We start from the raw sequence: 12,770 nt of genomic DNA on the forward strand, positions 1-12,770 counted from the left end.
TCTGTTCTCCATTTCATTCAAAATGGTAAAGTCTTGCGCTTAATTTAATCAGTTGTTAGTATCATTAGGCTCTTAGTACTAACAAGTTGTTCTCCACATTTCATGTTGTCATTAATACAATACACATACTGTTGGTAACAATCCTATTCAAAGTAATTCTGTGCATAGCATATGTTAATGAAAAACTGTGCATTATTAAGTTGTTGTTAATTTGTTATTCCCCATTGTGCAAAATATGTTTGCAAGTGAAATTTTAATCTTTTATGGAAATGTAAAACTGGAATACCATTTTAGATCTGACAAGACAGAAAATCAACTTTAGCTGTTTTTGCTCTATTGTGGTAAATGTGCCTCTAAAGAAAGCCTGAATCACACTTTGAAAATCACTACACCAATTTTTGGTATTATAACATCTATGAGTCGGTTCTGCACAATCAGCTGACTGCTGCTTGAAGTTCAGTGGGCACATTTCAACCTAACAAAGGTCTTTTTAGATCATTTAGCATAAACTTCAAAACGATGCTAGTAATGTTGCAATTCGTCATTGTTTGATTTGTAGATATCAATTTAGAACCAAATTATGTAAGCTTTACTTTGATTCCTTGGTGATACTATTCAAACAAGATGCTATATAGTGGAAAAACTGATTTTTAAAATAATTTGTTACAGTCATCATTACTCCAGGCCATTTTGAATGAACTACCCTTATGCTCTGGCTCACTGTGTGTGAAAGGGAAACTATCTTATGCCTCACAGCAACCGTGGCTGTTCGCAGCTTCATTGCGTCAAAACATACTGTTTGGTGAACCATTTGACAGAAGAAGATACCGCAAGGTAGTGAAGGCATGTGCTTTAGAACAAGACTTTGCTATGTTCCCATATGGTGACCGCACACTGGTTGGTGAGCGTGGTGTCACGCTAAGTGGTGGGCAGAAGGCGCGCATCAACCTTGCTCGGTAAGTGCAGAAATGCAATACTAATGTTGATTAACCCTTGTTATATTTTGAATGTGACAGCATGCAGCTGGTCTTGTCAACAATATTTTGTACTTCAAGATGCTTTTGCAATATGTTAACCTTTACTGTACAATAGCCTTGGCTGATGACTTACTCTTTAAAAAAAATTAACTAAGGCCAGGTTGCTCCAGTACTCAATGAAAATATTCCAGATTTGTCAGCATCTTTGTGCAAACAAATACCAAATGAGAAACACTAAAAATTGAATGTTTTTGGCACTAACCATCTAACTCCATTCTCTGTTCAGTTCAGTGTCAACAAGAGGCCTGAGCATGTGGACTACATGATCAAAATGTTTGGACATTTAGTGATGCATTAGACTATTGCAACACACAATCACGGATATACTTTATTCAGTTTCTCTGATGAGTAAACTCACAAGGTGTAAAAGTAAAAAAAGTGTAAACATTAGATACAGAAAAGTAAATCTATACAAAATCTGAAAACACAAAATTATCTGTTCACAAACCTGTGTGTTTCAGTATAACTGGACATGAAGCACAGTCCAGTAGGTACAATGAAAATTGCAAAGACTGTAATATGTTTGTTTTGATGTAAAATGTGTATTGACAAATTATGCAGCCTGGTTTGAACATTATATTTTTTCTGCTGTAGAACTGATGGTTTTCATAAATTTAATTATTTTTTTATCTTGCAATATGATGAATAGTATGAAAATATAAATGTTGTTGTTTTCAGTCCTGAGACTGGTTTGATGCAGCTCTCCATGCTACTCTATCCTATGCAAGCTTCATCATCTCCCAGTACCTACTGCAACCTACATCCTTCTGAATCTGCTTAGTGTATTCATCTCTTGGTCTCCCTCTACGATTTTTACCCTCCACGCTGCCCTCCAATACTAAATTGGTGATCCCTTGATGCCTCAGGACATGTCCTACCAACCGATCCCGTCTTCTGGTTAAGTTGTGCCACAAACTTCTCTTCTCCCCAATCCTATTCAGTACTTCCTCATTAGTAATGTGATCTACCCATCTAATCTTCAGCGTTCTTCTGTAGCACCACATTTCGAAAGCTTCTATTCTCTTCTTGTCCAAACTATTTATCGTCCACGTCTCACTTCCATACATGGCTACACTCCATACAAATACTTTCAGAAATGACTTCCTGACACTTAAATCTATACTCGATGTTAACAAATTTCTCTTCTTCAGAAACGCTTTCCTTGCCACTGCCAGTCTACATTTTATATCCTCTCTACTTCGACCATCATCACTTATTTTGCTCCCCAAATAGCAAAACTCCTTTACTACTTTAAGTGTCTCATTTCCTAATCTAATTCCCTCAGCATCACCCGACTTAATTCAACTACATTCCATTATCCTCATTTTGCTTTTGTTGATGTTCATCTTATATCCTCCTTTCAAGACACAGTCCATTCCGTTCAACTGCTCTTCCAAGTCCTTTGCTGTCTCTGACAGAATTACAATGTCATCGGCGAACTGCGAAGTTTTTATTTCTTCTCCATGGATTTTAATACCTACTCCGAATTTTTCATTTGTTTCCTTTACTGCTTGCTCAATATACCAATTGAATAACATTGGGGAGAGGTTACAACCCTGTCTCACTCCCTTCCCAACCACTACTTTCCTTTCATGCCCCTAGACTCTTATAACCGCCATCTGGTTTATGTACAAATTGTAAATAGCCTTTCGCTCCCTGTATTTTACCCCTGCCACCTTTATAATTTGAAAGAGAGTATTCCAGTCAACATTGTCAAAAGCTTTCTCTAAGTCTACAAATGCTAGAAACATAGGTTTCCCTTTCCTTAATCTTTCTTCTAAGATAAGTCGTAAGGTCAGTATTGCCTCACGTGTTCCAGTGTTCCTACGGAATCCAAACTGATCTTCCCCGAGGTTGGCTTCTACTAGTTTTTTCATTCGTCTGTAAAGAATTCGTGTTAGTATTTTGCAGCTGTGACTTATTAAACTGATAGTTCGGTAGTTTTCACATCTGTCAACACCTGCTTTCTTTGGGATTGGAATTATTATATTCTTCTTGAAGTCTGAGGGTATTTCGCCTGTTTCATAAATCTTGCTCACCAGATGGTAGAGTTTTGTCAGGACTTGTCTAAAATTACATATTTCTTTTCCAGTGCTGTTTACAGAAAGGCAGACATTTATTTGCTAGATGACCCACTGTCAGCAGTTGATGCTCATGTCAGTAAGCACTTATTTGATGGCTGCATCTCTGGTCTATTGAGAAATAAAGCTTGTGTGTTGGTAACTCATCAGCTACAGTTCTTAAAACAAGCAGATCAGATTTTAATATTACGAAATGTAAGTATGGGTTTTCAAAACACAGTTCATTACTATACTGTACAAGCAATTTGAATGAATACAAAATAATTCCTAAAAAGCTATTTCAGTAAAATGTTGTGATAAACAAATCTAAAAATTTTGTCACTGTATCCTACACATTTCTTTTGAAGCAGTGCCATGCCTTGTAAAATGAAGTAGCTGTGCTTTTCAATAATGAGTCTGCAAACATGTTCATACCAGAGAACGAATGGTATGACTCGACCACCAGACCCACTCCACAACACTATTCAGTCAGAAAACAGTGTTTACTCAGGGCTTTGACTTGCCCTTAGCTGCTAATAGCTACAGTAGACTAAAATTCAGGATGGAATAACAATATTAAAAGAATGGACTGCTGCTGACCACACAAAGGAAGTGTTGCATGGCAGACTCGAACATTAAATAACTGCTTAAACAGTAAAATGGGATATCCAACAAAACCAGACTGCCACGCATATTGCCATGGAGTTTCACACTGTGAGGTACCCATTTACCCTCACTGATTACTTGCTTGTGTTGACAAAAGCTGAAAAGTGGTTACATGTCAGATGTCATGACCTAAACCATTCCTTTCACAGAATGTACATTATGTGATAAAAATACAGTGAATGTTTTTTTCAGTGGCAACTGTTGACACCAAAACTATTTGTTGTAATTTTTCAGATAGCCTGATATGTTGAGACAGGCGGTGTCAAGTTGAAACACGGTCTGAATTCTCGGCCATCATCCAGACACGCAAGAGTGAGATTGCATTTACTGTATATCTGATATATCATGGATTTTGAATAATGTGTGAAGTTTAATTTCTGTTTAGTTTCAAAAAAGTGCTAAAGAAACTCATGAAATGTTGAAATTGGTGTATGGTAACAAAGCTGTAACTCTAACAACTGTTTACAAGTTGTATGAGTGAGTTAAGTGGAAATGAGTCAGTAGAAAATAAGCAATATTTGGGATGCCCAGCCGGAGAAGACAAAAAAAAAAACCTGCAAAAATTGCTAGTTACTGGAGAGCTCAGCAAACTTAATCTTTTGTACAGATGCATGCAACCAATTACGAACTATCAGCTGAAACTGAGAAAAGTGCAAAATTTGTTCCCAGAATGTTGAGTGAGGAAAGGAAAGAAAATTGAGTTTGCACACAGTTAGGCCATCTTCATTTAGACTTGGACTTAATGTCCAAAAATGCAACTTGAGATGAAAGATGGGTCTATGAGTATAGGCCTTAGGTGAAAATTCAGAGTTCCCAATAGAAAATCAGTCAAATTTAAAACCCTAAAAAGGCATGTTAGTCAATGAAAATCAGTTGTGCTCATTGTTTCTTGAGGTACTAAGGGCCTAGTAAGATCCTTTCATTCAAAGGAGAAGAAAGGTAAATTTTACAAAGTCACACTGCACCATTCATGTAATTATGCACAAAAAGATCTGAAAAATAGGACAATGGCTTCCCTCATCATGAAAATGTGTCACTTTTTATTCACAAACTTTTGGCTGGAGAGGGTTAGCTGGACCACATTTGCCTTCCTCACCAAATTTAGCACTGTGGCTTCTGGTTCTTTGGAAAAATTAAAACTGTGTTAAAAGGAGAAAGTTTAAACACCATTTCTGACACTGAGGTGGTCACAGCAGAGCAGCCCCTTCCAAAAGAAGCCTTCCAGAAATGCTTTGTGGTGGGTTCAATGTTCAGATAAGTACATTACTAGCCAAGGACAATACTTTGAAGGAGATTACATCAAATTTCATGTTAGCTTACTACTTGTTCCTAATAAAATCATTCGTCATATTTTCAGATCACACCTAGAAATGTGTGCATCTTGTAATGAAAGAAAGTAGGGGGAAGGGCTATAACCAGAGTTGGGAATTATTTAAATTAATTTCTGTCTAATTTCACATAGATTATTCACCAATAAATAAATTATTTGTAACTTAAATAGTGAATAACAGAGAATATCGCATTTTCTCTGTCTACTTCTCAAACAGAACTATTAAACATAAGAAATTTATAATCCTGTGGCTCATTGCAATTTGTTTGATAGATAATTTACTAAGGTATTCTACAAGAGTGTATACTGAAGAGTCAAAACATTATGACCAACTAGTTAAAAGGGTGTTGGTCTATCTCTTGAACACAATTCAGCAGTGATTCTGCATGCCATGGATTTGAAAAGTATATAATAGGTTTCCAGAGGTTTATGGCACCAGATGCCTATGCACAGCTCTCTCACTTCCCATAATTTATGGGAATCTGGTGCTCAACATCATCCCTGTTGGGTTCCATCAGATTCAGATAAGCTGAATTTGATGGCAAAGGCATCTTCCAGCAGGGTAACTGGACATCATAAGACCAGAATCTTACTGCACTGTCACGCTCCTCAAATCTCATTGCAGTAAGATTCTGGTCTTATGATGTCCAGTTACCCTGCTGGAAGATGCCTTTGCCATTGGAAACCCATCAACCATAAGGTGGTCATTAATAATGTTTATGCAGTCCACAGCTATTATGGTGTCTTTGATTACTACTGCAGGCCCCATGCACGCCCAGGTGAATGCCCCCATAACGCCCAGGTGAATGCCCCCATAATGTAATACTGCTTCTACTGGTCTTATCCATGGTGCACTGCATGTTTTGAGCAGCTGTAAGCCTGAATGATAGCATATCTGGATGTGACCATCAACCCAGTTTAACAATAAACATGATTCGTCTAACAAAGTGACATTGATTCCATTAATCAGTGCTCCAATCTTGATGATGATCCTATGCTCACTGTAATCGAAACTGATGTTGTTAAGTCAACATGGGAACATATACGGGTCCTCAGCTGTGCAACAAAATGTTCAACACTGTGTGCTGAACAGTGTGCTCTGCATCAACACACTAGTGCTCTGCACCAGCACAGTACATCAGGTATGCCACAGATCACAGCCTATCCTGTTATAAAGTGTGGGCAAGCCTCTGATCACTATGTTCTGTGATAAGATATGGATGTCAAACTTCCTGTTGCATACTCATGGTTTCAGCCTTCTTTAACCACATTCCATACACACTCAAGACAGTAGCATGCAAACAGCTGATCAGTTTCACTGTTTGAGATTGTGACATCCGGGCACTACAATCTGGCTTTTGTCAAAGTCACTAAAGACAGAGTATTTCTGCATTTGCACCACTTTTAGTTGCTAGACGATCCCCTATTCATCTCTGCTCAGTGACACTAGGCAAGACAACATACAACATTGCAGTGGGCATATTTTGTATCTTGGTGGCTCAGAAGTTAACTTTCAGATTACAGACCTGATGGTCTACAGTTCTACCTCCTGTTGGTTCCAGGATTTTTGTCACCTTGAACAGTGAGAAAGTGTAAAGTCAGGTTGCACCATCTTTATGCCTGTTAAATTACTCATATCCACATTACCACCTGCATAAAAAAACCTTGGCATTGAGAGATTGAATAATTTTTCTTTCAGGTTTGTGTGTGCAATTATGTAGGGCTTTGTGATTGGAAAAATTAAGACACACACTGAGTTTGGATGTATAAATAGTTCATAACATAATCCACCCTTATTGCTGAAGCTTTGGATGTACAGAAGGCAAAACAAAGTATTATAGGTCATTAATCATTGTTGATGGCTCTACACTGATGCTACAGAAGACTTAAGAGTTGATGTCTTTGGGTTTGGATGGTGAAGCCGACTTTGAACCACAATAAAATTATTCACCACAAACTAGTGGAATTGAATTCTCAATTTTTTTTCCTTCTGTATAAGATTGTTGTTTTAAAGGATTAAATCATTGCCCTAAAAATAAAAGTAATTTTTGGAAGGTACTATAAACTGATCCCTGTTTGGAACCTGGGAATGTAGTTTTTTAATATGCTACAGTTAAATAACAAGTAAATAATTAAATAAACTGATATGTTTAGAAAAAAGTTCAGAAAATTGACTTAAAATAAACATGTAAATGTCATATAAATGATGAAGAACTGGAGCAGTAGATAAATTTGTAGTTAAAATGCCATTTATTTGTAATAATTTTGGTCTCGGAAAAGTAAATGCTCTTATTCATGTGAGGAATTTTTTTGAATAATAGCTTCCTTTGTTAATCATATAAAAGATATGTCTCTTTATCATTCAAATAAATGTTGACAAACATTGGTTGTATCTGTATGGAAAGGGAAAGTATGAAGAAGTTGGAACAGCAACAGGAAACTGGTGTTACGAATATAACATAAGGCAAATTTCACATTGAGGTAAACTTAAATTTCATTCTTTAACATTCCATCTTGTTTCTTTGACTTTAGTGTGGATCCTTTGCTTAGTTTTTACTATTTAATTCTTAATTACTCTAATTCCTTCTAACCATTTGTTTGTGAGAAAATTTAAATTATAAAAGGATGCATTTATATAACTTGCTGCTGCTGCTAACTAATAAGTAATGCTTGTCTGTTAGGACACAATCTTGCAAATTAATTTTAGATAATTCATAGTGAAAAAAAAACTTCATAGTGCTAGCAGTAATTGTCATTTCAGGGTGAAATAGAAGCAAAAGGTTCATACAGAGACCTACAAAACACTGGCTTGGACTTTGCGAAGTTACTCGTAAAGGAAGAAGCTGCAGGTGATATGGGAAGAACACGAGGGCTGACTGAATTATTTGAAGATTCTGTTCAAGGTCGATCACATGAGGTAAAATAACTTACTCTCACTTGCCTGAAGAGGAATAAATTTAAGGAAGTAGATGAAAACGGCTGCAGCTACTAAGAGCAGAATACAAAAAAGTTTTTAAATGCATGTTTGAGGTAACTCGGATGCATTTCTAAGTGTGTTTTGGTGTGTGCTCTAGCTTGATGAAGGATTTATTCCAAAAGCTAGAAAGTTCTTTCTTTCTTTCTTTAATTCATTCATGTTCTTGGCCCATCAAGAAGGAAAACATTTGGGGTATGTGAAACAAGTCGGGTACACATAAATATGAGACAAATGTATCATGGAAGCATAATCTGTTTACTGTATTAACAAATAACTGGCCATAGTGCTTGACGCTAATTAAATCTATGCCAGTAGGTGCTTAAATTAAGTTTTTTGATGTAGAAACGTTTGAACTTGTAGTTTGTTTACCTACAGTTGTATATATTAAGAGTTCGTCTGTTGTGAATAAGTTAATTAAGATACTGCAGTTACAAGAGTGCAGAGTTCTTGTTGTAAGCAAAAATGGTTAAGTTTCTCCATTATATCATACACTTGAAGTGAAGTGCTAAGCTGTAGGCATAATTTTTGTGGCTCATTGAAATGAAAATTCATGTAATGTAAAGTGTCAACTGCTTTAATTCCATTTTTAAGCATGTAATCTGTGATGCAATGCATGATAAACGTGGCTGTTGCCAAAGAATAGTTGGTGAGAGTGGTATGCATAGTGTGGGTTGGAATTTCACCTGTGGTTGACTGTAGTGGGAAACCTGACAAGGCTCTTCCTTGGAACTGTAGACCATGCAAAAGACAACAGAATTGCTGAACATGAAACAGACTAGTGCACTTCAGGCTGAACCAGAACATGCAGAGCCTACAGTAGTGAATAAATTTGACTTGTTACTTGAAGTAAAAGAGGAAAAGACTCATCCAGCTGTGGGATCAGTTCAAAGTAAGAGTAGGAAGAAGTCTTCCTGCTAGGTAGTAACCATTGGAGGGGTGTAAGCCAGATGGTACAGGACAAGTTAGGAACAGGGTACCAGGTCATCAGTATTGTGAAGCAAAGTGATAGGCTTTTCCAGGTGACAGACGACATAAGGAATTTGTGCAAATATTTAAGTACAGAGCATCAGGTTATTGTAGTAGGTGGAGTGGGGAGCAGTCTAAGGACATTAATTACAGCATTAGGGGTGACCTGGATGAAACAGGAGTAGAAACATGCACAAATGGGTGTTGTGTGGTGATCCTGTAGTGCCATGACCAGCCCTGGGTTAACACTGCTGTAAGCTATGTTGACACACAGTTGAGCAGGCTGCTGCTGACGTGAGTGAAATCCCATGAGTGTGCAGTGCCTGTTATTACCACTGGGAGATTTGGATGTACTAAACACTACCAACAGCAACATATGAGAGGGCAAGATGGATTGGCTGAGCTTTTTGTAGAAAACACATCTGGGGCCACAATCTCACAAAAAAATATCTCTGGCTGTTTGGGTCTGGGGGGGGGGGGTACCTCTTTTAGGTCAGGATCAGGACTCAGGCACCCTGTTTTGAAAGAAGTCAAAATAACAAGAATGCCCCACAGGATGCTTAAGAATGCTCAGAAAAGTAGTTAGCTTGTTTCACCAGAATATTAGAGAACTGAGTAATTACATAGAAGAGCTTCTTGTCTGTTTGGAAAATTTGGAGAGCTCTGATAAGATGTGCATCATGTGCTTCATGAGAACCAAATAACCACAGAGCAGCATAAATTACATGAGATTTGACTCCAGCAGCTTACTCATGTAGAACTACTGTGGGATTAAGTTATGTATATTAATACAGAGCCAAAATTCGAAAACATTGGGAAAGATTTTGTAGTGATCAGCACTCAGAAGTGCATGCTTGTGAATTAATACTGAAAAAAAAGTTCACTTTAAATTGTAAATGTATACAGATCCCCACTGGGAAATTTTGAACTGTTCATGAGGAATTTGGATTCCTTACTAAGCTTGCTATGCTTAACAAACAGGTAAGTCTGGTGACTTCAATGTAGATTTTTTAAAGGATTGTGATAGGAAAAATGATCTGGAAACTTACAATTTCTTAGTAAGGAACTTTCTAGCACAGTTGGATAAAGACAGTAGGATCCTAATTGATGATTTCTTTCATGAAGCTCAAAGCGAAGAAATAATTGATCATGATGCATTGTTAGGATAAATAACGTAGTGCCTTGCAGTATGGGTGCTCTTCAGTGGAAGTCAGTTAGAATAATTGACTCCAGCACAAATGCTTTTAAAAACAGTTTACAAGAGATGACCTAGAATGAAATTTATAATAAACCAAATACAAGGGATTTAAGTATCTTGTGGAAAGAAAAATCGAAATGACTGTTGGCAAGAACAGGTACGAGATCCTGCAGTAGCTGCCTGCTACAAAAACTGCTCAATTACTAAGAAAAGTTAAGAAATAAAGGAACATAGACATAATGTCAGAAATAATTATTCCAACAACAGACATAAAGCTGTATGGGATGTACTGATAAGAGGCAGGACAACCAGCCACAGAACAGAATAAATTGCTATAGCACTGATTGGATGGGCTATAAATGTTGAGGCACATATGGCAAATACATTTAATAATTATTTCTTAAATACTGTGGAAAGCACAGGGACAAGCAGTTAGAGAAAAACCACAGCAATATTTTAAAAAAGTAATTCTCATACAATTAAATAAAGTTTCATAATCTTCTCCTCCTGAAATAAAGAAAATTATATTCTCTCAAATAAAATTTCATCTGGATTTTATGCTCCTTCCAAAAGAGTACTAATTACTTGTTTCCCTATAATAAGTCATGTTCTCTGAAATGCATCACTAACTTAGGGCTTTTTTCCAGAGACAGAAATATGTCACTGTAAATCCCTCTATAAGGAAGGTGACAAGAGAAGTATCAGTAACTACTGACCTGTTTCACTGCTGACTTATTCCAAATTTTTTGAGGTGGTGACATAACATAGAACAGAATCTCACCTGACAAACAATATCATCCTCAGTATATCACAGTTTGGATTGCAGAAGAGCTGCTCTACAGAGAATGCTATTGACATGTTCACTAAAAAATATTTAGAAGCATTAAATAATAAAATCAGCTGGTATTTTCTGTGACCTGTCAATGGCATTTTACTGTGAGAATCTAAATGTTCTTGCAGATAAGCAGAAGTTTTATGGGAATTGTGGTATAGCCAAACAATGTAAAATGTCATGCCTAACAAAAGAATACAGGAGGTTGTACTTACTCATTCAACAATGTAATACAGGGAAATTAATCTGACTGGAGCAAAAGCACATGTTTGATTTCCCAAGGCTCAATCTTAGGTCCACTACTGTTCCTCATTTATGTAAATGATCTTCAATGTAATACAGAACAAGCAGAATTAGTTCCTTTTGCAGATGACACAAATATTGTAATCAATCCAAACGTACATACAGAAACAGAAGGGTGAACAGTGTTCTTAGATGTATCATTGACTAGTATTCTGCAAATGGTCTCTCCCTCAGTTTTAAAGACACAATATATTCAGTTCTGCACATCCAAGGGTACTATGCCAATGATCAATGTAACATATTGTGAGGAAATAATGAATAGGGAGGAAACTTCAAAATTTAGGTGTCTGTATTGATGAGAGAGAAACTGGAAAAAGAACATTGTGTAACTGCTACAACTACTTAGTTCAGCCACATTTGCACTTAGAATAATTGAAAATCTTGGAGACACAAATCAATAAGTTGACATTTTGTGTACTTTCACTCAATATCATGATATGGAATGATATTCTGGGGTAACTCATATTGAAGAAAGTCTTCGTGGCTCAAAAATATGCTGCAAGAATAATGTGTGGTGCTCGCCCTTGATCATCATGTAGATTTCTGTTTGAGTTGGCCACTCTGATTACAGATTCACAGTATATTTATTCCCTTGTGAAATTTGTTGTAAATAATCCACTCCAGCTCAAAAGAATGATGTACATAATTAAAATTTCAGAAGGAAAAATGACATTCATTACTTCACATTTAGATTGTCTTTAGAGGTGTAAAATGTTGCAATTAAAATTTTTGAAGACACCTAATGAGATCAAATGCCTGACACACAGCAAAGTTAAATATGAAAACAAACTGAAAAAGTTTCTGGTTGACAACTCCTTCTCTTCAGAAGATGACTACCTATTACTGTTATCTTTAATAATAAAAAATTTCTGCATGTTTTCATAATTCAATGCAAAATGACTTGGTCCACATCTTTAAGATGTATGATCTGTGGACCATGAAACTAATTAGCCATATAAATGAGTCAATTAGTAGGAAAGCTGCTACTATGAAAAAGTTGTTCCTGCTTCAGTTTTTATTGTGAAGCTGCTATTTCTTGTATTGGAGCTTAATATGTACTTCATTACAAAGGTATTTTCCAATGAAAATATTTTTACATATGTACTACTAAGTCCTATTTGTTATTTGTCATGCAGCTTTATAACAATAACTGAGGATACAACAGCACTGAGCAATTTATCTTTAATTCACTGGATTAAATTTGGATGGCATAAGCAGAAATAGTACTCACCAGTCCAGTGATTTTGCTGATGGCGTGAGCAGATAGTTTCCATGGATTGCTTATCTTTATACAAATTGACTTGTTTAACATCTGAGATGATTGATAGGATGTATAGAACTGAACGAATAATCTGCTGTAGTTCTACCACATAACTCATTTTGTCAAGTGAGGTCCACACA

General features: G+C 36.5%; 1 protein-coding gene across 1 annotated transcript in view; it reads left to right on the top strand.

Annotated features, from left to right (window-relative positions):
• Positions 1–12,770, top strand: part of LOC126234964 (ATP-binding cassette sub-family C member 4-like) — an 83,766-nt gene that overhangs the window by 14,198 nt on the left and 56,798 nt on the right. The window contains exons 10-12 of the mRNA XM_049943702.1: positions 670–956; positions 3,130–3,313; positions 7,855–8,010. Coding sequence (XP_049799659.1) covers positions 670–956; positions 3,130–3,313; positions 7,855–8,010 — 627 coding nt within the window. The remainder of the gene's footprint in view (positions 1–669; positions 957–3,129; positions 3,314–7,854; positions 8,011–12,770) is intronic.

Source organism: Schistocerca nitens, chromosome 2, assembly GCF_023898315.1.
Source record: "Schistocerca nitens isolate TAMUIC-IGC-003100 chromosome 2, iqSchNite1.1, whole genome shotgun sequence".
Taxonomy (NCBI): domain Eukaryota; kingdom Metazoa; phylum Arthropoda; class Insecta; order Orthoptera; family Acrididae; genus Schistocerca; species Schistocerca nitens.